Source organism: Lathamus discolor, chromosome 6, assembly GCF_037157495.1.
Source record: "Lathamus discolor isolate bLatDis1 chromosome 6, bLatDis1.hap1, whole genome shotgun sequence".
Taxonomy (NCBI): domain Eukaryota; kingdom Metazoa; phylum Chordata; class Aves; order Psittaciformes; family Psittacidae; genus Lathamus; species Lathamus discolor.
This window is the reverse complement of record NC_088889.1, coordinates 89,908,695-89,936,646: the sequence shown is the minus strand read 5'-3', so window position 1 is coordinate 89,936,646 and position 27,952 is coordinate 89,908,695. Positions and strand designations below refer to the sequence as shown.

The 27,952-nt window shown below is 45.3% G+C and overlaps 1 protein-coding gene across 2 annotated transcripts in view; it reads left to right on the top strand.

The window, feature by feature from the left end:
• The window catches only part of CACNA1H (calcium voltage-gated channel subunit alpha1 H), a 235,124-nt gene that overhangs the window by 174,684 nt on the left and 32,488 nt on the right, over nt 1-27,952 (top strand). For both annotated transcript variants that reach the window (XM_065684766.1, XM_065684767.1), the window contains exons 11-21: nt 11,731-11,882; nt 12,893-13,078; nt 13,706-13,823; nt 15,410-15,565; nt 19,758-19,848; nt 21,973-22,181; nt 23,829-24,263; nt 24,935-25,035; nt 25,451-25,574; nt 25,718-25,786; nt 25,884-26,068. In XM_065684766.1, the coding sequence (XP_065540838.1) occupies nt 11,731-11,882; nt 12,893-13,078; nt 13,706-13,823; nt 15,410-15,565; nt 19,758-19,848; nt 21,973-22,181; nt 23,829-24,263; nt 24,935-25,035; nt 25,451-25,574; nt 25,718-25,786; nt 25,884-26,068 (1,826 nt within the window). The remainder of the gene's footprint in view (nt 1-11,730; nt 11,883-12,892; nt 13,079-13,705; nt 13,824-15,409; nt 15,566-19,757; nt 19,849-21,972; nt 22,182-23,828; nt 24,264-24,934; nt 25,036-25,450; nt 25,575-25,717; nt 25,787-25,883; nt 26,069-27,952) is intronic.

The window sequence follows — 27,952 nt, the reverse complement described above, 5'->3', positions numbered from 1 at the left end:
AGAACCTAATGGATCTTTTTGGTCACAGAAATCAGTAGATGGAACTTAACTCACCTAGTCCATCTTCTTGCTTTAAGGCATGATCAACTTTTTGTGTCAGGGTTGTAAGTGATTTCCCATCTTTTAAGACAACCCCAGAAGGTGAACATCCCAAAAGGAAGACCAGAAAGAACTGCTTGAGAGACTAAAAGTTAATCTAGGAGTCAGGAAAAGAGCTTGGGAGTCCTGACATTTGGCATCTCATTATGGACACTAAACCTTTCCTTTATGACCCAAGAATGAAGGCTCATATGGGCAATACCCTGCTGTTCTGTAGAGTACATCACCTATTTTTTTTCCTGATGTCCACCCATCATTTTTTGTTCTATCCCATGATCCTAGATCCTTAGAAAAGCATTCCTAACCTCCCATCTTTCAGTCTTCTTTCACTTAGCACTCGGGGGTCAGTTACAGCAGATTGCTCAACTGTTTCTGAAGAATTATCCTCTTCTGGATATCCTCTTCCCCATCGGGCCACTTCAGCTTCCTCTCCTTGGGCTGAAAAGATGACTGAGTCAGGGTCTTTGTCAGATCCAGACTAAACATATTCCCTATCTTGTTCTCCCCACGAGCAATCCTCTATGGTGTTTTCTTGATGTGCCTCATCTCCTGATACCAGTACACAGCCCGCGCATCACGAATGTGCATTTGTCAAAGGGACTCTCCATAAAGGTCTATTAGCAAGGGATGAGTAATGGTTTGACAAAATAGATTTAAGTGGCCCCTTCTGAATCATCTTGGCAGTAATAGAGAGTCTGTGTCCATTTTTTGATTAAATATTTCCAGTGCCATTAGCTTGGGTGAAGTAAACAACTTCTATTGAGTTTGTCTGCTAATGACAACCCGGAGGCCTTTGATCTCTCTGTTATCAGAGAGCAAGGCCTGTTGCTTGGATGTGGCTAAAGATCATCTGATCGTTGCTAAAGGTGCCTCTTGCAGCACAAAGAGGTTGGAAACAGTTCTTTATTCTCTCGCTGTTCATCTCCTGCCACCTTCAATGGATGTGGTTAAAACTGCCTGAGATACATATCCTCTAACTGTAGTTTGACTGCAAGATTGCAGCCAAGAAAATCAACGCTTCACCTTCTTTTCTTGGGCAGGCTCCTTGAGGCAGGGCCCCTGTGTTCACGTTTGTCTGAAAGGGGCTGTATTTCCATGTTCTTTGTGTGTATCCTTTCATAGCAGGGTTCACAATATTGTATGTGCTTTACTTAAATGCTCCAGTGCTTGAAATCTTGTGACTTATCTCGTATTCCATAGCATCAACTAGAAGAAAGAGCTGGAGTCCACCTTTCCCTTTTAGATATAAGCTATTTTCAGCCTAAATAGAAAAAAGAAGGAAAATGAAGAAAGAAAAAGAAAATAGCTCAATATGAATAGCTCAAAATTTATCAGGGGACTGGAGCACCTCCCATATGAAGACAGGCTGAGGAAGTTGGGGCTGTTCAGCCTGGAGAAGAGAAGGCTGCATGGAGTCCTAATAGCAGCTTTCCAGTACCTGAAGGGGGCTATAGGGATGCTGGGGAGGGACTCTTCATCAGGGACTGTAGTGACAGGACAAGGGGTAACGGGTTAAAACTTAAACAGGGGAAGTTTAAATTGGATATAAGGAGGAAATTCTTTCCTGTGAGGGTGCTGAGGCACTGGAATGGGTTGCCCAGGGAGGTTGTGAGTGCTCCATCCCTGGCAGTGTTCAAGGCCAGGTTGGATGAAGCCTTGTGTGGGATGGTTTAGTGTGAGGTGTCCCTGTCCATGGCAGGGGGGTTGGAGCTAGATGATCTTGAGGTCCTTTCCAACCCTAACTATTCTATGATTCTATGATTCTATGAATGACATATTATGGTTTTTAATTCATGCTTTGTGATTAGCCAGCAAAGCAAAGCTGATTTCAGGCATCAGGCTGATGATTTTTGACCATTTGTTGTTGACTTCAGCCCAGGAAGTGGTCAAAAGCAAACCATTTTGCAATGGGCAAGAACTGTGTGAATATAATCCCTTTTGGGAATGTTTTATGGCAAGGGATAAGCCAGATATATTGGATGAGAGTCAACACAGGCCTTGCTAGGAGATGTCACGCCTCACAGATCTGCTGGTGCTCTGAAGACTCCAGCAGCATATGGATGGGAATGATTCAGTCTGTATAATTCCCTTGGATTTTCACCAGAGGTTCTTAAAGGAACTAAGCCCATGTGGAGTGGGGTGTCAGCATGCTTGTATTTAAGAACTGCTGAAGAGGAAAGGGCTACAAGTAACAGGTCCATTTCTGGGACACTGGGAGGTTGTCAGAGACATCTCTTGATGTACCATGGGACATGAGGTGTCCCATGTGCTCCTGAGTGATGCTTCGCTCCCAGCACTGCTGAGAGTGAAGGGGAGATCATGGCTGTCCTTGGCACCAAGCTCTGTCTGAAAAGGCACTTCCTTGCTTGCACCCAGCACTGGAGGAATGATCAGGCATTCACTGTTTTCCATTCAGGCATAAATCAGTGTATTAGCACTGACAGGGATGACCAGTTCTCAGAGTCCACACTGAAGCATCAGTCCCCAGGTAGGCTATCACAGTGCTCCAGTGTATTGCTGGAGGTGTTCATCCTTGGTTGTTAGCTGCAGAGTTGGCTCCTTCCTCCTGTGACTTGTTTGATAACTAGACCCAAGCACTTCTGGCCTTGTCTGGGGGGTATTTTATAGGATTTGGGTGGGTTTTTTTCATTTTCAGGCTTATTTTTATAGCCATCTGTCAGACTAAGTGATCCTCCATCAGGATATAATCCAGCTGATTGGCCTACTTTTCAGGAATAGTAGCTGTAGTTTTCTATGCTACTGATAGCATTTCACATTGCCCAGGTCCTTTCCTCCTGAGGGTGGAGAAGACAGCAATTGATCTAATCCAGCTTGGCATTTGTGCCACTTGAAATGAAATTGCATTTTGCTGAATGAAACTGAGAAATAGGGAAGTAATACGGCCAATATGTGATGCCATGTGGGACCTTCTCCCTGGGAAGCACTTCCTAAGGAAGCTATAGCAGAGTTGATTATCACAGAGAACAAAGTCACTGATCTGTAGCCCTTGTGCAAGAGATGGAAGTGTGGCAGCCAAGGTTTCTTCTATAGAAAACCCTCTCAGCCAGGAGTCAATACCAAGTGAACTTGAAGGATTCATACAAAAATTCCAAGAGACTTTAAGACTTTGGAATATGTTCTTTGTTGGATAACATCAATTTGCATGGCATTATTCTATTGCTGGAGTACATCCCGCTTGCATGCAGCTTGCTCCATTCCTCACTGACACACAATCTGCAGCTCCAGAAAGGAACAGCACATTTTGCCTGGCCATATGCAGTTGGGTAAGGAATTATCAGCAGTGACTTTAATGCCACAGACCAGAGAGGTAAAAGCAATTCCACAGAGCATTAGGAGATCAAGTAGGTCAATTGAAAGGAGGAAAAATTACTATTGGCTCTCTTCAATTAAACTGTTATCGCTCCACATGAAGGATCCCATTTAGAGGAAGGCATAAAACCTGAGAGTGGAGGTGATGGGGAGAATAAATTCTCCATTTTTAATTCCAGAGCTGGAGAGTGAACATTCATCAGTAGGCATGAGCAGGAGAGCTCTCTTCCCTTCTATTTCCAGCCTAGTTTTAGGGAGAGCCCATTTGGAAAGCTCTCAGTGCAAACTCATCTAAGCCACAGCTTTTAGTAGAGACACTAATGACGCCTAAACCCTTTCTGAGAAGGGCTTTTGGTTCTGAGAGGTTGTGGTGTGCTGCTGTTAAATACAGGGCAGAAGGCACCTCAAAAGAGCAAACATCTTGGCGACCAGGGCAGTCTTCTAGGAGCTGGGGCATCCTGGTTCATGTCCCTGGTCCCTTTCCAAGGCCAGAGAGCATAAATAATGTTCTGTTGTGCTTTTGTGCATGGGAAAACGCCAGCCAAAATGTGTTTTCTAGTAAGAGGAGTTATATCATATGAAGGCAAGACAATTTCCATGGTTTGAACCACAGTCTAGATTGACTAAACCAGCTTAAAGTTGATTTTAAGACAGCGAGTCCTATGTTGTAGTAAATAAACTGCATCAAAATGGTTTACAAAGGAAATATTTTCAAATGCAGAAATGGAAAGGCCCACTTGTGTTATTCTTCAGATTTATTTTTAAGGGCAGGGAATGCAGAGGAGGAAAGAATCCAGGTCTTGAATTGCTTGGGGTATTTTTCTTGTTTGCTTTGCTGGTTTATTTACTTACCTTAGAAATAGCGGAATTATTTTGTTTGGGCTTTGACAACCAAAAAAAAGGGAAGAATAATAAAGGTCATAATGTAGCCTTCACATTTGCTAGCAGTTCTCTGAGATGTCACCTACATTCCCTGCTGGCTCCCTGCTTCAGCTGTGACCTTCTGGCTCTTCAAACTCCCTCTAAGAGGAAGGACCTTTTCCCAGACTGCTTCAGAAGTGTTAGAATGGAATGGCTCTAAATAAGAACAAGCATAGAGCTTGCAAAGAGGAGGGCAACCTTGTCACTTCTGCACAGAATTGCTGCAGGACTGAGTCCCTGCTTGTCACTGCTTCCCTCCTTACCCAATTTCTGGGCCAGGTGGATGTTCATGTTTGTTATTACAGTCAAACCATACTCCCCACGCTTCATAACTGGTGTGTGAAACTTATTCCACATCCCAGGCCAGCCAGGGCTGTATTGACAGAGCCTGCAAATGCCCCCAAAATCCCATGGACTTATATATATAGGGTATATTCAGGTATGAAATTTGCTGTCTGCCTGTAGTGCTGCTTCTTTCCTGGGGGTATTTTCAAGTCACCAGCCCTCAACCTCTGCACAGGCTGGGTGGTAGTTGGGGAGGGACGCACAGGTCCCTATAACTGCACTGTTTCTGTATCCCAGTGTCAATCTGCAGTGGTATTTGGGATGTTCTTCTCCCAGACATGTAGAGCACAGGGTGTTTGGGGGAGGCAGGACAGAGTTCCTCCGCTGGGTGATAAATACCTGCTGGGACAAAGTCAAAAGACCCCAGATGCTGGTACATCAAGCATCTGCTTTCATGCGGAAAGGCTGATTGCATTGTTTTGGACAAGATAAATAATGAATAGCCTCAGGGATGCTCCAGGTGACAGATTCTCCTCCACGCTACATTAAGCATTTACAAACTTCAGCCTGTCCCATGCCATATCTGGTTGCTGGGCTGACTTTGGAGGGGTCTGAGCTTATGCCCAGGACGGCAAATGCTGCTGATGTCTGTGTCTCCTTTGGCCAAAATTTGCTCTGTAGCAAAAAGCCTGTGATGTGACTGTTTAATTATAGCTCCTGAGCCATGTGCAGAGCCTACCTGAAGAGACTAAGGCTCCTCTTTAAATTTGCTATTGGAAAAGGGTAGGGGAGAGAAACAGGTGTTTGATGTGAGCTTTCAAAGGAGTGAGTGTGCAAGAAACACAGCTGAGGGTTTCAAATCCAAAGCTGGAGCGTGTATGTTGTGGTTTCCCCCCAGCCAGCAACTAAGTACCACGCAGCCGCTTGCTCACTGTCCCCCACAGTGGGATGGGGAGGGGAACAGGGAAAAGGTAAAACCTGCACACTGAGATAAGAACAGTTTAATAGTTGAATTGAGGTGAAATATAATAATAATAGGAAATAAAAAGAGGAATAAACCCGAAGGACAAGTGATGAACAGAACAGTTGTTCACCACCTGCTGACCAGTGTCTGGCCTGTCCCTGAGCAGCAATCAGCAGCCCCTGGCCAACTCCCCACAGTTTCTATACTGAGTATGAGGTTCTGTGGTATAGAATATCCCTTTGGCTCATTTGGATCAGGTATCCTGGCTCTTCTTCCTCCCAGCTTCTCGTGTCCTTCCTTGCTGGCAGAGCACAAGAGACTGAAAAGTCCTTAACTATGGTAAGCGCTGCTCAGCGTCAACTAAAACCTTGGTGTGTTATCAATATTATTCTAATACTAAAGCCAAACCACAGCACTGCACCAGATACTAGGAAGAAAATGAACTCTATCCCAGCTGAAACCAGAGTACTGGAAGAGTGTGAGGATCTGGGGATCGCTCTAGATGCAAGTGAGCTGTGGTGCATGTCGAGGAGAGGTCCACAGGGTGCCATGAGGACTGGAATAACTCAGTCACCTCCAAGCAGAGAGGATAAAAGGAGGCAGGCTGTGAGTTAGAGATCTCTGCACTTTCTTGATGGGTTAAACCCAGCCTCCAGCAGTCTTGTGCAATGTTTTATCTAACCCTTCATCCTACATTCAGAAGGCACATGGGTCAAGGCTACCAGACTGATGCTTGCTGCCTAGCACAGTGGGAGTCTGCCTGTGATATTCGTATTACACACTCATTCCATACATGTCCTAGTTTTTTAGAAAAAGAGGAATATTTTGTAGTTCTGAGCTCTTAGCAATTCCATTGGTTTGCTCCCCTCCTGTGGTACCACTGCTTCAACCTCATTTAAGATATTTTCCACCATTTTTGGACAATATTTCTTATTAAAAAGGTCTAATCCCTCCCAAAACATCTCTAGTCTGTCCCAGAAAACTGGCTTTCACAGTGGCATGTAAACCCTACAAATGGAGTATGGAGCCCAGTAATCCATCAGTTAAACAGATTAGTTATTTAGGAGTCTCTATGCTCAGTGAGTAAAGCAAGAGGGCTTTACTCTCTGTAGAGCAAAAGCTGACCCAAGTATAGCTCCATAGCTTTACACTGGAGATGCAAAGGGCTTCCTGCTGATGTTGTGGCAGGGGTGGACTGCTGGTAGCAGTGTCTTGGTTCTCCTCTCAGGTGAGTGAGCACAGATGTTCATCACAAGATGAAGAAGTGAAGTGTGATGCTGCTCTGCCAAGAGACACCGTTTGCCCCTCCACTGTGGGAGGAGAAGAATTGCACTGTGGTTGGCAGCCCTTTGCATAGTTTTGGGGGCCTGTTGCCTTTTTGAGGCTGGTGACATCATGACTGAGGTTGCAGGTACCTTGGTACCACCTGTGAAGAATGTGTGAAGCAGATCTTAAAATCCCCATAATTAAGTTTCCTTTCAATAGAGTGGAGCAGAACCTTTGCACCCCATTCCCACAGATCAGGCAGAGACAGAGCTGACACCACTGCCTGGCCTCTGGAAGGTAGGAGCTTGTATTTAGAAACAGGAGCAGAATGTGGTTAAGTCCCAGAGGGAGAATAAGTCCTTGAAGTGAGATCTGCTCCTTCTGGTGTTCTGTGCATCACTGGTACTTGTTCTTTGCTAGGAAGTATCAGGAGTTCATCCTTTAGTCCTTGGGCACAGCTTGCAAATGCCTTTGCAAACTCTTACTTGCTTAGTGCTGGGCAAGTTATCTGATGCTGCACTGATTGCTATGGTTTGGGTTTATTCATCTAAAAAGTTGTGTGGGTTTGATTTTTCCTCCCTCTTCCATCTCATTGTAATTACCCTGAATTCCTTCTCTCTGCCTCTCTCATGCATTCCCTTTGGATTTTTAAGCAGAGAAATGGGGATGATTCCAGAGCCTGCAGGCAGGTGAAATCCCTTGCAATGGAATAACTGGCAATTGGAAAACTACAATCTCTCAAAACTGGAAGAGGGAAAATACGGAGTATCCGAAAGCAAAGCAGGAGTTGACAGTTCATTATGTCTCTTCATCCCAGTCAGAGTCTCTGCAGAGCAAACTTAAAACTATAAAGCAGAAAAGCCAACATAAACAAGTGCTCCAAATCCCATTGACAGCTTTAGACCCAGGACTAGAGAGAAAAAAACAACCCAAGTGCAAAGGATGTTTATGAGACTAGATGTTCTGGATTTGTTTACCACTCCTCTGTGTCTCTGCCAGCCTCAGCGCTCCTGGTTCAGGAGGAGCCGAACTGGCTGCTTTGGGTTTAGAGGGGGGCATTTCTGGAGCAAAGCACATCTTTGATTCTGGAAGCTTCCTTCCCTCTTCATTCAGCAGGAGGGACCAGGTGTCTAACAGCTCTTTCTCCAGTGTGATGCAGGTATGATTTCAGTATCAGAGCAAAAAGGTGCCACAGGCAAAGCTTGGGGCCATCCTGCCAGTGCTTGAATTTAAGCTGTGTACAATAGGTGGCTGTGGATGCAGCAATCAAGAGACGTGAGGCAGAAAACAGGTGAGAGAAAAGAGAGGCACAAAGAGATATCCTTGAAGAGCTGCAGTAATTCACTTGCACGAAGAGAATCTCAGAATGCAAATCCTACTCCTGTTCTTCATCCTCTCCTTGGAGGGAGCCATCAATAATTTGACCATTACGTGTTTCTCTTATTGAATTTCTCCTGATTCCAGGAAGGCTCCAGGCTTGTGCCGCGTCTTGCTGCAACCAGAAGTGTCAGATTCTCAGAAAGAGCTTCATCTGCCGAGGTTTTCAGACCCAAGCTATTTAGAAAAGGATTTTTTTTTGTCTGTTTATCTGAACTCAGAATGAACTGTTGAAAACTTTGAGGCTTGTCCCTAGTAGAAACATGGGTTTGAATCACTGAAATATCCCGCAGCATAAATACAGCCTTCAAAGTGAGCAGAGGTGGTTGTGCTTTCTTGGGACATGTTTTGCCTGGAGTCAAGGCTATTACTTTAAGCTCATTTCAAGGATATGGAAATCTTACAAATGGATCCCATACAGTTTCTGCCCTTCTCTCAAGTGGGGGAAAACTTACTCCTGCAGCCAAAGGACAAGGATTCATTGGAATCTGAAATCTGAACCTTTTTGAGCATTGCCTGGAACCCACCAGTGGGACCTGGGGGTTAAACCACTCTCTGTGCTTGGTTCTGCTGACTGTTGCCAGCATGGCAGTTCCCATTCCAAGCTCTGCGTCTGGCACTGAGGACCCTTGTACCAGCAGGACACCACTGCCCACCATTCCTGAGTGGTTTGTAGCCTCATGCAATGCCACCTGGCTGCCTTTTGGCCGTTCTCCATTTAGCCTGACCTGTTTCTGAAACCCTGGACCAATGTAAAGGTCGATCATCACAGCAGGAGAAGATGCGGAGATACCTAAAGCTGATGAGGGTTGTGCTCCCTCACTGTCATTTGAAAAGGAAGTTTTCACTGATGCTGTTTGGAGCCTTATGGTGGGTGAGTAGTTTCCCTGTCAGAGTTGTTCAGGTTTGCAAAGTTATTTGGCAAAAAGCAAATAATACCAGTTTAAAGCTGCCTTCTTGGAAGTGCATCATTTTGATGCCAGCCTTTGTTGATTCATCATTGCTCGCTAGAAAGGAAGTTGCGTTTCGTGACACAACCACGTCTCAAGCAAAAAGCCTGGAGTTTTCATTTTGGAGAAGGTCAAAACAAGACACTGCAGCGATTTTCAAGCTTTGTTGCAACTTCATTTTCTTCTAGTCAGGACGTTTGACAAAAATAATCCTTACCATGAAAAGTTTTGTGTTCAGCGAATCAACATTTTTGTGTTTTTCCCAGAGAAAAACACTCCTGGAAAAAATCCTGCTTTGGGGGTTGGTTTAAATTTGAACAAACCAACAGTGTCTCCTAGTGGCTGACTCCAGGGGAATGGCCAAATCTATCTTGTCTTCAAGTGTCTCTTCCTTGACCTTCCTTCTAAATCTTTCCTTGTCAGGGAGGGAAAGAAGTAGGAAGTGAACTGTGCTTTCAGCAACACACCATTCTATAAGCCATACAGATCTCGGTGACAGGCTGTTTGAAGGCTCCAGTTGTTGTTGAAAGAAGGTAATGACATTTGAAGGCTATAGCACTGGACACTTGGCTCATCTGCTGGTCAGCTTCCACTCTAACAACACAAAAGCTCCAAGCAGCAGCCTAGCCAGCATGCAGGACTATCCATCCTTGGGTCCTGCCTCGGTGTCCACATATGTGCTCCACACATCTCACAGCAGTCCTTGTCACCAAATTAGTTCTGCCTCACACCAAATATGATCACTAGAGGATAATTGTGTGCACTTCTGGTGTTCTCAACATAAGAAGGACATGGAGGTATTGGAGTAGGTCCAGAGGAGACAACAAAGATGATCAGGGGCTGGAGCACCTCCCATATGGATACAGGCTGAGAAAGTTGAGGCTGTTCAGCATGGAGAAGAAAAGCTGCATGGAGACCTTAGAGCAGCTTCCAGCACGTGAAGGGAGCCTACAAGGATGCCAGAGAGGGACTCTTCATCAGGGACTGCCCAAACTGCAGCTACATTGCTGATATTTGTGACATTCATTTTCCAGCCTTACCATGCTAAAGAACCATCCTCAGCCTGCCATGAGCACCCTGTCCCAAGGAGCCCTCAGGCTGCTGCCTGGAGGGATGCAAGGACTGAGTGAGTTACTTTGCTTCTTGCCAAGAATTCCCTGGTATAAACCTAGCTGAAGGGAGACCAAACACACCAGCACGAACACACCAGCCATGTGCTGCTCCTCACAAATAGCTTAGTGCACTGTGAGTGTGATGTTCCATCACCACTGTCCTTACAGCAGGACAGGCCCTGGAGCCCACAAGGCTATTTCAGGCTCTGCTGAGGAGCTGCTTAGATGCCATCCTACAACAGTCCTTTTCTTAGATGTGTTTTCACTGCTCAGGTTGTTTTGGCATCATCAGGGAAGCGAATAGGATGGAAAGCACGGATGAACATTAGGGAATTGCTGTCCCTGCAGCAAGGGAGGTGTGAGGAAGGCAGCCTGGTGATCATGTTGAGGTGCACCATATACCATCTGAGCCACTTCTTGCTGGAGACTAAGGAACTGAAAATTGCACAGTCTTTCCCCTGGTGTCCCTTAGTAATTAGCATATATGGATTATAATCGTGAGGACTGAGGCTTTTAGTGCTCTTTCTCCTGGATTAATGATTGAGCAGAAGACAGTCTATTGCATAAAGTAATTTAGCCCATGAATGATGGTTCATTAGCAGCCCACAGACTGTCACTGCCTACAGTAGGGGATGTGTGGGTTCTTCCTGTATTCTAGTTAACTCTTTCACCTTCTCCTTCAGTCAGCAAGGATTCAGTTTGCAGAGCATGGAGTTAAATGTGGCTGTGCCATAGTACTACAATGGCCTTCCCCCTTCAGAGCCTCAAATAATGCAACAACATCCCAAAGAGACTGCCATCTTTTAACAAAGTGTCAGATGATGGATGGGGAATAAAAGAAGCTATTATCAGTCAGGAGATGAGTCAGATATGAATATAACACCTTTTTTCCTAGACAATATTATTACACTGAGGAAATGAAAAAGACTCATTTTCTTTTGCAAAGGAAGAGGCCTTGAACGTTAGAAATGCGCACTGCAGAGCCTGCTGCTGTGTGAGGGAGCAGCTCCAGTAAGTGAGCAAACCCCATCCCACCTTTGCTGTGCCATGGTTTGGAGCCTGGGTGCTGGCCAGACATTCCTGCATTTTCCAGGCAGGGAAGACTTGGGCTCTGTCTGGAAAGCGAGATCATAATGGAAGGTAATTTGGTGCTTGTGATGGAAAAATTAGCTCTTGGATTTAAGCTGCATCCACTCTTAGGCAAGGTAAGGGCAATAAATACCTCAAGGGAAATAAAGCTATTGATTCTACTGATTTTCACTGGTATTGTTCTACAACTGCTCCAGAAACGGGCTGGGATTCTGTGTTTCCAGCAAGACCCACAAGGGCTGTCCATGAAGCTTTTCTGCTGTTCCTCTCAGACACTTAATCTGTCTCTGTGGCTCTCTGTGCATCTGTTTGACCATGTTGCTTTTTTGCCCCTTAGCCAGATGAGTTGACCAATGCCTTGGAGATCAGTAACATCGTCTTCACAAGCATGTTTGCCCTGGAGATGCTCCTGAAACTCCTTGCCTTTGGCCTCTTTGGCTACATCAAGAACCCATACAACATCTTTGATGGGATCATAGTTGTCATCAGGTCAGTGCCAGTTCTTCCTCCACTGTGGCTTGTCTCCCAAGGGCTCAGACCAGTTGGGGAGTGGGATGGGCAACAGGAATGACGTGGCATATGCTAATCCAAGGCTCACTGGCTATGATATGCTATAATTATCCCGGCCTTTCAGATTTCTGTCATTAGAAGGCCTGTCCAAAGTAAATGGACCTGGCAGATGGAGAACAAAGTCTATTTATGCCACGCATCTGGCACTGTGGTCAGTTTTCCACTGAAATGCAGAATGGCTGGTCCTGGGAAAAGAGTACTGTGAGTGTCCCTGTGCCAGCAGCATGCCTTCCCTCTCCTGAGTTAACACATAACTCAGGCCAGAATAGGACAAGACAGGAGGGTAGGAGAGGGCACTGTTCTGCTGTCCTCTTCAGGGGAACACTACCAGCATAAACTGGGGATGTCAAATCATGTGGGTGAGAAGCTTGTGCAGCATCTTTTTGTGCTGGGTTTCTTTTTGGGGGTGCTGTTCAACCTTTAATCAGTAATTTGGGGCTGAGAAGTCAAGGGGGATACAGATGGTGTAAACCAGGATAGCTTCAGTTTGTCCATCCCTTTGATTCAGAGAAGAGAGAAGCAACAGAGGCCCAGAGCAAAAGCCAGTCTGTGGTTTGATCCAACCGATGCACCCCAACAAATGTGAAACCCTCTGGAGATGAGCTTGGTACAAAACTGTGATCCACATTTTGTGACAGATTGTAGTGATGCAGACCAGCAGGAGACATGCTGTGCTGTGAAGAGTCACAGAAAGCAAGGGAATGAAAGACTCAAGAAACTAGCTATAAAGGACGGAGGTTATGCATGTGCATGTGGATCTGCACAAGTGGGAAGGGAAGGTGTTTTTCAGAAGCATGAAAGAAGGTGGCAGATAAACTACCCCTTTAGGGCTTCTGGTGGTGTGATATCCTGTAAGAAACCAGCCTGCCCAAAGCTTTCACAGTAGAGAACTGCTGCTTCTAGCTCTTGTCCTTGTGGTGTTCCTGCAGTGTGTGGGAGATAATCGGTCAGTCGGATGGAGGCCTCTCTGTGCTACGAACTTTTCGGCTGCTCCGCGTGCTGAAACTGGTGCGCTTCATGCCCGCCCTCCGTCGCCAGCTCGTGGTCCTGATGAAGACAATGGACAATGTAGCCACCTTCTGCATGTTGCTCATGCTCTTCATCTTCATCTTCAGGTACCAGAGGCTGCAGCTGCTCTTCAGTTACTTGTTCAGCTTGCTTAATATGTAGATCAGAGTAACAATACACTGCATTTGCTAGGCTGCCTACGTGACAGAAGTGCTCACAATAGACTGACAAGCAGACACTTAACAGACTTTTTAGTGTCAGTTTTGCATGCAGTACTGTAATTCCACAGATGAATGAAGCACACAACCAGGCAACATTTCCTCTGGAATTCCTGGGAGGCTCGTTTAGCTGTGTCTCAGGAAGCTGTCAGTAACTGGACTCCAGCACTGTTATATTTGAGATGGATGTTGTACAGACTCCAAGATTTCTGTCTGTTTGACCCTATAATGCCCCTCAGTATCCTGTTCTTGGAAACCAGTTGGATTAGGAAGCTGGCAGTGTGATTTGTCATTTTCTAGACAAAGGAGATCCCTGTTTTAACTTCGGTGTAGATAATTGAAATGTGACACAGAAGAAACAAATGGCAGGGTTTCATCAGAGTTTCTTCCTGGGACATACCACCAGCACACAAAACACTGGGAGCAGAAAAGTGTCCAAAAAAATCACTGCAATCCTCCCTGCACAACCGCATTTCACACAATAATGTGTTTCTTCTGTCTTTTCTCCCACTCTAGCATCCTTGGCATGCATCTTTTTGGATGCAAGTTCAGCCTCAAAACTGATACAGGAGACACAGTTCCAGATCGAAAGAATTTTGATTCCTTACTGTGGGCCATTGTGACTGTATTTCAGGTAAGCGCTGGATCCTCTGTGAAGTTTTCGTGTGACCGCCTGGACAGTTAGTTTACTTTTTTAAGGAAAACTATTCCAGTAGGTGTCAAATTTGGACTGAAACGGCACTGTGGAGTTAATAGAGCAAGGTGATTGTGTTTCTGAGTTAGCTGGTTTCTATAAACCCTGACAGAGAAGCAAAATCATCACTGTGCATATCTGTTGTCAGCAAAAGGAAAGTCTAAGAAGGCCTGAAAATTCACCCTTTTCCTTTCATAGAGTAAGTAAGATCAGACCCATAGTCTAGTGTCCTGTACTGTAGATTTCTTGTCTCCTTACTTGCCTTCATCCCCTAAAAATGCACTTTATGAACAACTTTATCTAACTGTGACTGACAGATACTGTCACAACTCAGAGCTGGAGGTGCTGGCTCGATATGGTGGGATCTTCTTTATATAAAAAAGTTGTGTTTCCTCTGAAAAAAAAAATCTGTTTTTTGCTTGAAATTACTGGCATAGTCCACACTAGAGCAATAAGCTGCTATTTCCAAGACCTCCTAAATATAAAATTCTTTTCAAAGGCTCAGGCTACAGAGCCCAAGTGCAGCACAATGGAACAGTTTAGCTGTTTCTGAATGTAGAGTAGATGTTCACCACAGTATCACTTAAGGTAGAAACCAGTCCTGAGTCTTCACTGTGAAGAGTAAAACTCCTGGCAAAGTTTTCCTTCTTATAAAGGAGCAAGGCAAAAATCAGCATTAGTCCCACAGCTCCACATCTTTCTTTTACCAACATCAATACAAATTTCTGCATTTACTCTAACAGTTCCTTGGGAAATAGAGCTGTCTCTGAGCACAAGGGCTCAGTCCTGCATCCCATGAAGGTTAGTGAGTGGCATGACTCAGTCCTAACCCCAGAGCTGCCTCTTTTTTAGGACAGTTAGAGGCCATTTCATTGTAACTATGAATTGATGTGCAGCATGAATCTGTCATCCATTTGTCTTAGGTCCCAGGATTTTTGGGCTTCAGAAAAGTGGGAATCCCTGAGGAAGGTCCCTTGGCGCAAGGCTTTGTAAAGATGTGCATTTTTTTGCCCAGCTTGTCAGTGCTTTTATCTAATGGAAATCACTTTGCATCCCTGTGTTTCTTGAGCCACCCAGTGTCATTTATCTCATCAAATACTATGTCATTTACCCTTTCCTTCAGCTCCAGATGCCTTACAAAGAGCAGCCCAAAAGGAGACAACAGCTCTGGCCTCAGGTCTTTTATCTTCTGATGGTTATCAAAGGAGGCAATACCACCACCGAATTATGGGACTTGTACCAGCACATCTTTCATGCTATCCTATCTAGCACCTGAACTAGTCATGTCTGTGGGCAGCAGTGTGCTAGATCTTCCTGCAGAGAGGGGAATTTTGGCCAGAAGACAGCTCTCACATGCAAAGATCTAAATAAAGGAATGTTTTACTGTCTCTTCATGAGACCTGTTAATGTTTATGCTTAGAAAAGGCTAAAAGGAAAGGAAAAAATGGATGAGTCAGTATCTGAATGCATCTGCTGTGTATGAGAGGAGCGGAGTAATTAGAGTCTTTCCCTTCACCTCTTTGCAGATCCTGACTCAAGAGGACTGGAACGTGGTCCTGTACAATGGGATGGCATCTACATCCTCATGGGCAGCACTCTACTTTGTGGCCCTGATGACCTTTGGCAATTATGTGCTCTTCAACCTTCTTGTTGCCATCCTGGTAGAAGGCTTCCAGGCAGAGGTAAGAGATCTGAGCAGAGCGAGGGAGAACACTGAGACACGTGTAGGTGAGCGTGTAGGGATGAACGCATGTCAGCACAAATGCCTAGCTATCAAGCAGCCCTGAATGTAAACTTAAGGGGTGTAGATGAGCTACGTGGGCATGTGAAGCTCTTGTGAATCTCTCTTTGCAAATGAGACCCACTGGACTTAGCGTGGGACTTGGGAGACCAGCACTTTGGTTGATCTGCTGCAGGATCTGTTGTGTGGCCTAGAGGAAATGATTTAGGATTGGTTTAACTTATCCAATCTCCAGTATGTCCTGTATTTTGTGTTTCATTATGGTGGGCTTCAGGCCTTCAACGTAGCCAGTGCTAGTCATGGGGACCAAAGTATGATGTGAACTGGTTCTCAGACCACGCCTTTCCTTGTGACTCTGTCCCTTATGTGTTATTTGAGGCTAGTAGCCCAGCTGTTCAAAAGCTGTGTCGCAAGGCTACGACAAGCAAGTCCATTTTGTCACAGCAAGTCCATTTGGGAGAGATTTAAACTGAGGATGATCTGGTTTGGTTATAAATGTAACAATGTATGGGCATATATACATTATCCAGAAACTGGAAATGATTTTGAGACTTAGCAAAACTCAGCCAGTCCCTGTTAAAGCAGAGAATAGTGGCATCAAAGGGGCTTACATCACGCTTTGGGGTTTTATTAATTATTACTTCTTTATTTCCTCAACCATCAAGAAGGGCAAGTTTGCTCAGTGCCATATTGGCTTCAGAGACAGACTCAGAAAGGAAATGAGAAAATGGCTTCAATTTTCACTGCTTTGGCTCCCAAGGGAAAGAGGAGAAAGAAATGATCTTTATAGGATATTTTATTTCCACTTGTCATTTTTCCCCCAGAATTGGTGTCGTGCTCTCATCTGCAGGGTTTAGATCACACTTAAACCAACCTCATCACATTGAGACCAAACTTCACTGACCATGGAATAGAATTGAAATATTCATAGATCAAAAAATCCTTCAAGCCAACACAGTCACATTTATGTCTTTCAAGGAAGTATGGAGAGATTCCTTATTAAAACACCCTTCCAGGTTCCTCACAGCACTAACAGAGGAAAACCAATTGAAACAACAGGAGCTAAGCTGAAGTATGGAAACAGCAACCCTGCTCTATGTCACTCACAGCGGTTTCATGGATGCTGAGGGTGGTGAGTGCCACCTGCACACACAGAGAGGACACAAGTAGAAGACACAAAGCTCACTGCTTTCAAAATAAACAGCTCTGCACTGCATTAGTGGGCATTCTAATGTCTTATACAATGTGTTCCATGCCCTGAAGATCCAACACAGCTTCCCAGCATGACAAGAAGGTCTTTTTCCAAGAACAAGCCTGTATTCCATGTGTGGGTGACTAGAGCTTGTGCTGATGCTGCTTGTTTCCAAATTGCTGTCATTTTCTCAGTGTCACTGATCTCAGTATCTCCCAGCTTTACTCTGGATACTGTAGCACCTTTACATCTGGTTCTAGTGCAGCCTGCGGCAGATGGAGGTGGATATTTTAGCTGCCAACCGAATAAGACCAAAGCAAAGGAATTGCTGCTATTTGTACAGGCTCTGCAGTAGCTGCCATCTTCCAGCCTACAAAGGATTTTCCTCTAGGAGCATTGTAGCTGTATTTAGAGTGGTTGTGCTCAGACTCAATCCTGCTAGAAAATGACACAGGCTGTAGCAGACTAAAGATGTGCTAAAGTAATAGATTTTCCTAAATTGGATGCAGAAAGAACCAATACATATGCTTACCGTACCATAAGCCATATAGTAGCTCAGAGTATTCAGTGGCCAGATACGCCAGCTACCCTCAGATTCCACCAACCAGCAAATATGGGGGTAAAAAGAGGACAAGCCAGGGAATCCAAGCAGACAATAACCACTCTGTGTGTGACCCAACAGATTGGAAACTGTCAGCTTGAGCTCCTGCTCGAGCAATCCTACATTTAGTCACAGAGAGCCCTCATCCAGCAGTTTGCATCCTTTCCTGATTGCTTTAAGGCAGAAGAAAGAAAGTTCTCTACCCTCTGCAACCTGGCAGCTTGCAGGTCTCTGTACAGTACAGATCCCATTCCCTACTTGCCCTCTTGGAGGCTGGATCACCTGCTAATGTGAAGGCAGAAATGAGCAGCCTCATGCAATACCCTCTGAGTGTATGATTACAGACCTTGCTCAATAGCTGTCGTTTTCTTGCTCAAGCTTAATGGCTCCTTTTGGAGCTGTTACAGCCCATGATTTAAACGTGTGTAAGCAGTAGTTTTCAAAGCTTGTATTATTCACTCACTGCTGCCTCTGAAAAGGCCAGCAACCACAGGCATGACATTTGCAGGGCACATTTTGCTCTCCACTTCCATTTATTATAAATCTTGACATGAAGCTTATAGGCTTTGTCAGTTGTCTCATAGTGAGGTATTAGCTGTGCTACAGAAAACCCTTCTCAGGGCTGTGTTTCAGCTACCAGGGCTCAGTTCAAGTGTTGCACTTATAAATGTATAACTTAGCTTGGTTGTAAACCAAAGATGTTTACAGTCTCCTTGGACAACTCCCAGGAAGAAGTATCAATGGAGCTGGGTTTTCTTTTGCCTGGTTCTGTTGGGATGTTGGGAACATGGCAGAAATTCTTGTTTTGATCCTTTCAACTTCATCTTCTTATAGGGTGATGCTCTTAGAAGTTCTAGAAGACACTGAGATGGCACTTCTCCCTTTGCGTACGTGCTTCTTTTACTCAGATGGAGAGTGACTCCTGAGAGGCTTTTGCAGCTAAGAGAGTTCACATTAGAGCTGCTCCAAGCTCTAAACCATTAACAGCATCTCAAAAAGGACACTACAAATTGGACTGGGAACCACAGTAGACAGTCTTCAGCTTGATCGCAGGTTCTGATCTGCCTGTGGAGCAAGTTTGGCAGGAGGATCCCTAGAAGAGAATAGGCTTAAATGACCGCAAAACCATTTCTAGTACATTTGTGCTTAGTACAACAAGCAGCCAGACTTCAAACAGGACCGTAATTGCATATTTGTGCTTACATTGTTCCCAAATCATTTGAAATCTGTGCCAGAGCATAGAAAAGCAGAGAAACCTTCCAAAACTGTGCAGATCTTTCATCTACTCTGCACTAGCACTTCTGTTCCAAACCAGAGAAGATGACTAAGGGAGCTTAAGCCTTCCAGTCACCCTGGCTGGCTGCACCAGTTAGCAATACATCAGAGCTGAAACAAAGTTCACTGCCACTTCAGCACCATGTCTCTAGGAACCCTGGTGATTTGTTCAAGCATCAGTTGAGGAGCTGTGCTCCTTTTTTGGGGATCAGCTGCTTTAATCCAACCATTTGCTCTCAATTTGCACAGCTTTCCTGCAGTCTCGATGGATCAAGCCAGAGTCATGCTGACAGCCTGCTGGAACCTCTCCTCTCTGCAGACCTCCAGCAGAGGAGAACCTGACCATAGCTCTTCTGTCCCAGGCTTTTACATTATTTAGGCTGATCATTGTAGTAGCAGAGGTAGATGTGGAAGGGAAAAAAAACTGGACTTCCAGGAGAAAAGCCAGTCTGAGGGTGCTTGGCTGCTCTCTGTCCTGAGATGATGCTGTACTGCCAGGCAAGCTGACCTCATTCCCTCCTGCCTTAGCTTCAGTGTTGCCGAAAGATTTCCCAATACAATCTCCATTACCAGCCAACATGAAGAAACCAAATCAGGGCTGGGTTTTCAGCTCTAAATCAACTTTACAGTGCTGACAAATAAAGAAGAAAAACCCTTCACCATCCTTTGACATTAAAACCTAAGTGCTCTCAGCTGAAATCCTGGAGAGTGCAAATATGGATCCTCACAATGCCAGTTTTTCTTAGCTGCACTTTCATGCTCTTCCCTGGGATACACTGCACAATGTAGGAAATACAACAACATTGCAAGAACAGGAGTTACAATCACAACATCATCCTTTCTGTCCAAGTGTGAAAATGAATCAAAACAAGAAGAAGGGACTTACCTGGGATCATTCCCTAGGGAGTGTCAGAGGGAATTTGGCATTCTGCCCTCCTGGTTCTTGGGGACACACTTTAAATGACCATGGGGAGCTGAGGTATCTCTGAGCTGCCAAGTAACCCAAATAGCCTTTGTGCTGAAGCTTAAATGAATCTGGTCTGTTAATTATCCTTCTCTATGCAGGGTGATGCCAATAGGTCAGACACAGATGAGGACAAGACATCTGCCAACTTTGATGACGATTTTGAGAAGCTAAAAGACCTCCGAGCAACAGGTAGGATTTTGTCTCTATGTTTTTCTGGGGATCTGAGAGCTACAACTCTGCTTCCACAGTCATCAACCGGGAAAAGTGGAAGAATTCATTTTATTTGGCCGTAGGTCTAATAGCTGTGTTAAGAGAGCAGCTTTTAACATGCAAAAAGTGTAGGGAAGCTAAATGAGCAGGGAGATTTCCTTTAAACAGCTGTTTTCCTACTTTAAATTATACTGGAATATTTAGCTGTGTCTCCTCATTTCTTCTATATCATCCCCACAGAATGCTTTGCTGACAGCAATAGTCACACGCTACTTCTCAGCAGCTTTTCTCATCAATCATGTTCTCATCTGTTATTTTTGGTTTCTCGTACAAATGCATTTAGGTGAGGTTTGATTGATGGGAATGTTGCTGTTCATTTGTGTTACAGGAGGGCCTGGCAACTGATTTGAGGTAAGGCCAATTGTACTATAAACATGCAATGGTAGGTGACAGCCTTCACTCTGCAGAGTTTGCAACCAGATAGGGGACAGTAAGGGAACACAAATTGAATAGTATTGATGGTGAACAGGAGCCAGTTTAGCTCCTCTGTACTTTGATTCTCCGTCTGGGCTCTTGTTAGGGTTACTTTAAGTGCTTCTGAAACAGGATTCATTTCAGCTAAGGAAATTATATTGATTGTGGTGAACAGATGGAATTCAGCTGAGGAGGGGGCAGAAGTAATTTGTTGGGGAAGCTGAGGCAGAGCTGGATCACAGCAAAGTGATGGAGCTGCTTAGCTTGCAGATGAAGCAACAAATTCCAAACACAAGTGATCAAATGAATGTCCATTGCAAACAGCTGGCAAGGAACCCACAGCACCAGCTATGCGCCAGCTTTGCACCAACTACTTGCTGAGCAGCTTCAAGTAAGAAGAGAGTTCTAGGGGAAAGAAATATTGTCACCTCAGGTAATACAGGGATAGAAGACAGGGCTGAACTTGCCATCAACCAAAATTCCGTGAGTAATTGGGTGTCTCCATAAGCCTCACAAGTGCCAACCAGTGACTAAACAGCATGAAGACATTAACAATTCTATCATAATGCTGTTGGTCTGTAAATAGATACTCTGGCAAGAGGAACATGCATTGCAGATTAGCACAATTTGAGCTGGATCTTCCAGCCCTCAAAGTGGATGGCACTGTTCCTACAGACTTCTGTAGTGCAGATCAGGTATTTGTGCCCAAGCCAGCAGCAAAACAGATGATACAATAGAAGTACAGTGAGTTACAAAAGCAGCCAGTGGAAGAAAAAGAGCAGGGGTAATGCACTCACTTGGATTTCTCACTGTTGATTTGTACTTCCCTCCTGCTGGGCACGGATGCTCCCATCCTTCCCCCTCCTTAAGACAGATCCTGAAGTTATTAAATCACAACCCACCAAATCCAGTAAAGCAGGAGCTGGGTCAGCTTTAGTTTGTGTTTGAGATTAGGCTTTTGGGTTTGAGTATTATGGTACTGGAGGTGTTATGTCTGGTTTGTTTTCAGTGTGAATACCATTTTTGCAGCCTGTAGTTGCCATACAGCTAAAATAGATGCTTTCTGCAATTACCACAAGATTTGCCATTAGATTTCTCTGTTACAGGAGGTTTACTCTTCTAGACAAATGGAGGTGTAAAAGCAACTTCCATTTCCTGTCCCCTGAACAGATGACTAAAGACAATGACTAATGGTCACTTAGTGCCTTCCCCGTGAAGGAACTTGGAGCACATCAGAACTGCATAAAAATCTCTGTGCAAGGCTGTATGACAAGGAGAAGAGATTAACTTCCCAGGGTGAATTTAACCAGTCTTCGATATCCTTTCCCTGGAAGCTCTCTCCCAGTCCCCCCAGACTGTAACTCCACTCTAAATCCCAAGAAACAGTGAGCAAAAGCAGCTTCCTCTGAAGGGCACGATTGGTTCCAAGTCCAGCCAGGGCTGAAGGCCTCTTAAAAGGTTATGACATTTACCTTATGCCTTTCAACATGGTGAAAGTGATCATATTGCCCACAACATTCCATCTCCATTTGGCAGAGTTCCCAGGAGACCCAAGGAACAGTGTCCATTTTGAAGAGTGATTTCTGTAGCTGAGCAGTCATCTCTTCTTCTCTCTCCCCTTCTCTACAGAGATGAAGATGTACTCACTTGCTGTCACCCCAAATGGGCACCTGGAGGGCAGGGGAAGCATGCCTCCTCCTATCATCATGCGCACTGCTGCCACACCAATGCCCACACCAAAGTGTTCCCCACACATGGACTCAGTGCACACTTTTGTGGACTCAAGAAGAGGGAGTAACGCTTCCCTAGAGCCCTTGAGCTATGACCAGAAGTCCTTGGTAGGTTCCTGTTGCTAACAGCTGTCTTTCAAGTGCCTGCAAGCAGCACAGATGATGTGCACGCACATGGTGCTGGAAAATGAAAAGGATGGTGATAGAGGTGAGAAGGATGTTTAAAGGCAGGAGGAGAGCAGATACAAGAGGGAGAAATGAATGGGTGTGATGCGCTGGGGCAGGATAGTGACAATGTAACCATCAAGCACAGTGAATATATGAAAATAGGAGATGGAAATGTACTGGGATTCAGTGTTTTCCTGCCTAGTATCTAGGTGGAAGTCCATGCCAAGCCACCTGAGAGAGAGACAGCCTGAGACAAGCGTTAAGTTTATACAGTTATTCCAGCAAACCCCTCTGAGGAGGAGCAGGCGTCTTTTGCCTGCTGGCCATTTTGTGGTGTCTTGGAGAAGCTGTCAGGTGTTCCTGTGAGGATGAGGCCTGTTTTCCCTCACAGTATTTTAGGGTTGCATCTTGAGCCCATCTTGTGTCAAGGGAAATGAAGCATTTGTCTTTACCAACACAGCACCTGAGCTCCAGTTACAGTACAACAGCCCTATTGGAAGGGAAACAGAGGTATGAGCTGATCGACTGCTGCCAGGCACAGCTCATGGAGCAGAGATCTGGCTGGAGCTGACTGCTTTGGCAACTGGTTGCATTTTGCCTGCAACAGGGGAGCAGGAGGGCAGTTGTATGAAAACAGAGGGAGAAGAGTTAATAGACAAAGTGGATTTTTGCTGCTGCTTATCTATCCCATTCCTCTGCTCTGTAACTGCAATATCATGTTCAAATCAAGGCAGCAGACTGTGAAAGCACTTCATGCAGAGACAGAGCCACTATCCCCTTTGATAAGCTGCTTAGTCAAGGTAATGCTTTTGAAAAGAAAATAGAGATGACTGTTGTTTGCCTTGGGTTTTCATGGGATTGTGAGTTGCTGGAGAGAGTTGTTCATCATTTGAATCCTTTCTCTGAGAGCACGAGTGCCACCAGCCAAAGGATGATGAAGCAGTCAGAGGGGAGCTGGCCAACACTGAGCAGGAGGAGGAAGGCAGTTTGCCTCGTTTTATGCTGGGAGGAAGCCATGGAGGGAAAAAGACCTTTCCTTCTAGCTTTTCTGCTCTGACCTGAAGTGCTCTCATCTTGGCAACAACCTGTCAGCCAAAGTGCCCTGACACACTGATCAGTGCCAGAAATTGGTTGTAAGGGAAACATTTTTCCACCTCCTATGCAGCAATTGAAGAGAAAGTAATGCAAATAGGGGCACAATTTCTAACAGACATTTGGGTGTCAGGTACCAGAGCCCCTGTGGAAGCCAGGGAAGCTGTGGGCTGAAACCACTTGAACATGAGGAAAGAAAATGCCACTTTAGCAATAGTGCCTCTGGGTTCAGTTTTTATGTGCATTTCATGTTGCCAAGACAATAGGAGGTCACACAGCACAGAGGGTTGGAGCTGTGCTACAGGTGTAGCTCAGAGCACCTTCAGTGTGGGCTTAGCTGGGTACTTGGCTCCCATCTCAAGGCATGATGAAATCAGAGCAGTGAGGAAAGCTGGAAGGGGAAGACATGACTAGCAACAAGAAGGGTCTTCAAAATGCCATATGCTTTGGCTTTCTCCTGCAAGCAAACCCTCAAATGTCTTTCTTCTCTCTCAGTCCAGCCTTCGCAGTTCCCCTTGCGCCAACTGGGGCACCAGCAGCAACTGGGGAAGCCGGCGCTCAAGCTGGAATAGCCTGGGCAGAGCCCCAAGCCTCAAGAAGAAGAACCAGTCAGGAGAAAGAGAGTCCTTGCTCTCTGGGGAGGGGAAAGGCAGCACAGATGATGACTCTGATGATGCCAAGTCCAGCACAGTGAGCAGACCCTCTCTGCACCGCCGGGCAGAGTCCCTGGACTACCGCAGCTCCCTGGACTTGCCAGAGCTGCTCCAGTTGCCCACCATGCGCCACTCACTCAGCATCAGCCCCGTGGCTGTTCTGCCAGCTGAGTACCAAGACTGCAATGGCAAAATGGTTCATGTCCCCAGTGAGTTCTTCCTGCGTATGGATGGTCACAAGGAAGACGCTGTGGACTATGAGGATGACATGGAGGATGTGAGTTGAGAGAGAAATTGGGTGTTTGTGTGTTAAGTGGCATTTCCACTCCAGGAAGGATTAAAAATCCAGCTTGGAAATGTGTTACTGCCTAAAGGCTGAAGCAGACACCACTAATCCAGATCCAAGGGATGGGCCTCCACTTCCCAAAGGGTTTCCTTAACTAAGATAATGGGATGGGCTGTTCCATAGTAGTGGTCTCTTACAAGGTAAAACTGCAAGGGAATGTGCATACATTTGCCTAGTTTTTGGACTGATTGAGATTATCCCACTGGTGTGGGATGCCTCCAAAAATGGGCTGTAAGATCAACAGCTAGCTAATGCCTTTGCTCACAAGAGTTGTTTGCCATCCCACAAGCTTGAAGGTTTCCTACTTAACTTTTTGGTTGCTTGAGGCCTTTTTGGTTTTGACAGAACTTTGGATCTCAAAATGATTCCTGCCTAGAAGTCTTGCTTTGTCATGTTCTTATCTCACTGTACAGCAGTCCCTTTCTTTCACCCCTTTCCTTGCTGTTTTGTTGGACAAATGTGACAGCACCTGCCACAGCTGTCCTAAAAGCCATGACTTCTTACTGGCACCGTGAAATGCCCTCTGTCACAAAAGGACTGTGAAAGTTAAGGAGGCAGGAAAATAAAAGAGGAAGAAAAGGTGTTTCTTCTTTTCTTTCCAGAGTTACTGCTACCGGATTCGTAAAGCCCTGGAGCCCTACAAACCACAGTGGTGCAAGACTCATGAAGACTGGTCCCTCTACGTGTTTTCCCCACAGAATCGGTAAGAAATCCAGTGAAATACTAGCCCACCAAGTTTTTGTGGTAATGGAATATTACATTTCTAGCCAGCCTTCCCTTGGGAAATTCCCTCTCTGATGCAGAAGCACTGAGAAGCTTAGAAATCCAATTCCTGCTTTTTAGGTAACTTTTTTTCTGTTACATGTCTGTAGAATTGTTGCATGGCTCACCCCATGGTAGTCTAAGAAGAAGGGTGGTTTAACCAGCATTAATAATAGCTGTTCTTACATCTAGTTTACTGCACTGATTATAGTGGCTGTAACTTGTGGAGTGCTCACTACCTCGACTGATGCTGGTGGCGCAACTGCTGAAGCTTTTTGAGGATGTGCCATTCAGGTGGGAGTCTCTTGCTCCCCCAAACATCTGAAGCATGTTTTGCCCCCACCCCATGTCTGCAGGTTCCGAGTGATGTGCCAGAAGGTCATTGCCCATAAAATGTTTGATCATGTGGTGCTGGTCTTCATATTTCTCAACTGCATCACTATAGCACTGGAGCGACCAGACATAGACCCACACAGCACAGTGAGTACCGAAGTCATTTTCCTCCTTCATCCAGCATCCAGATCTTAGTCTTGTGTAGGCAAGACCCTGCAACATGAAAGATGTTTGTTGTTTCTTAACCTCTTTAAATAACTTGCCTCTTTTTGTTGCTCTGTGTTTTACAGGAGAGGATGTTCCTAAGTGTTTCTAATTACATTTTCACTGCTATCTTTGTGGCTGAAATGATGGTTAAGGTAATTGCATCTTCATAGCCAGGCCTGGCAAAGACCAGAACATGACATAGTTGTGATCTGGGTGAAGATTTAAGTGTCTCTCTTCTCCTGGCTGTAGGTGGTAGCTCTTGGCTTTTTCTCTGGGGAGAACACCTATCTGCAGAGCAGCTGGAATGTCCTGGATGGAGTCCTGGTCTTTGTATCTATCATTGACATTATTGTCTCCATGGCATCAGCAGGCGGAGCAAAGATCCTGGGTGTCCTTCGTGTTTTGAGACTTCTGAGGACCTTGAGACCTCTCAGGTACATTCACTGGGAGAGTACCGATTGCTTTGCGTTGAGAGACCAAAGAGTTTATAAAAATGCACATGATCTGTCAAGGTCTTGCTTACTAACACAAAAAGCTGAACACAGTTATGGGCAGAATCATCTTTGGGGAGCTCTGAACTAGTGAAACTGTTTGGAAACAGAGAAATGAATTAAAATGCATCTCCTCCAGCATGGGAAAGAGTGAATGGAGTTTGGAATCAGACATGTTATCATACTCAGGCAGTTAGTGCTGTGAATGCTTCCTCCATGCTGCGTTTTTATCACCATTTTACAAATCAGTCTGGCTCCTTGTTATTCAAGTCATTCCCAAGCAAAGAGGTCATGTTGGCTGGGAGAGAATTTACAACTGAACAGGTACTGACAATAATTTGATAAGCTCCAGCATCTCTACCTGCTCTCCCATTACTGCACAACAATTTAGCTCTCAGCAAGCTGGAGGAAGGGGAGATGCTTTCAGTAGGTGAGAAAAGGAATAAAGAGAATTGGTATTTTGTTTACTATTATGCAGTAACAAAGAGCATTAATACGTGGGGGATTTTTATGAGCTCATGGCTCCTGTTCTGTTTCTGTCCTGCTTGGCAAGAAATACAAGTCTTTTTCATTAAATTCTAGGAGAAATAAGATAGGCACCTCCAGAGACAGGCTTGCTTATGAGAGTAATAGGAAAAGCCGATCTTGTTTGGGCCCATGAGTACAAGAACAGCTATTTATCTGCTGCTCTGTATTTCCTTAGTGACAAGTGACTTTGTGAGTGTTTGTCTCCTCTCTTGCTCTCATGCTCTGTTCTTATGGTGGCATTGGAGACCCCTTGCAGTGCTGGCTCACCAGGAGCTACCCTAGGCAAGCCTTGGCCTGGCAGCACCTCAAGGCACCTAACACACATAACTAGGAACAGAAATCAGGCCATGGGCAATAAGTAAGCTAAGGGGGAAAAGGGGAATTGGTCTTTGAGAATAAGTAGGCCAGATTCTATTAATAGAGGAGAATTCATCACCTCTCATGATGGCTTCACTTAACACAGCCTCTTCTAGGATTACTCCAGGGACCATTCCTAACACTTCGTAGGTGCAGTTCAGACTGCCACATTATTTGCTGCCAAACAAGACCCTATTGAAAAGCTTTGTCCCTGCAGCATATAGCTCTCCTCTTTCCTCTGTGTTTGGCAGGCATGAAGCATCATTAGACGTGCAAGCTCAGGCTACCTGCAAGAACTCATACCCTCTACAGGCCCCTCCTAAAACCAGCTTTGATGTTTGTCAGTCAAAACACCCCCTTCCCAGAACTTGCTTGGGCTGGTTGCACTTACGTGTGCAAACACATTTCTCAGACACCCATGGGAGAGCCATTCTCCAGGCACTCATCCAGGAAAGCAAAACACTTGTTCTCCATAATAGCCAAAACCTGCTTTGGGCCGTGCTCTCGCAGCCTCACAGCAAGCTGCTCTTTAATGGGTGACCCTTTGGCTGGGGAGCTGTTGATCACAAGTTGCTGTTAGCCAAGAGTCAGTGCAGGAACTAATTAGGAAACAAACTGAAATGATTTTGTTTGAGAAGGTGTCATGGGGCCCAGGCCAGCAGGGAAGGAGAGCACTTATGGCTTGTAGTAAGAGGACAAGACATGCTCTCTAGTACCACTGTGGAGCTGTTTAGTACATGTTGTGTTAAGAAGCAGGCTCCTGCCTGGTGCGTGCCCCTCTGCTGGGATCAGAGAGACCTCAGAGTGGATCAGCTTTCCGCACTGAGGTATAAATAGCCCTGTCAATGGGATCCTCTGTGGTATCCTGCCCATAGAGAGTATTCCCTCCTCACTGTTACTCATAAGCTATTGTCCAACACCACTGACAGGGTGTCTTACACT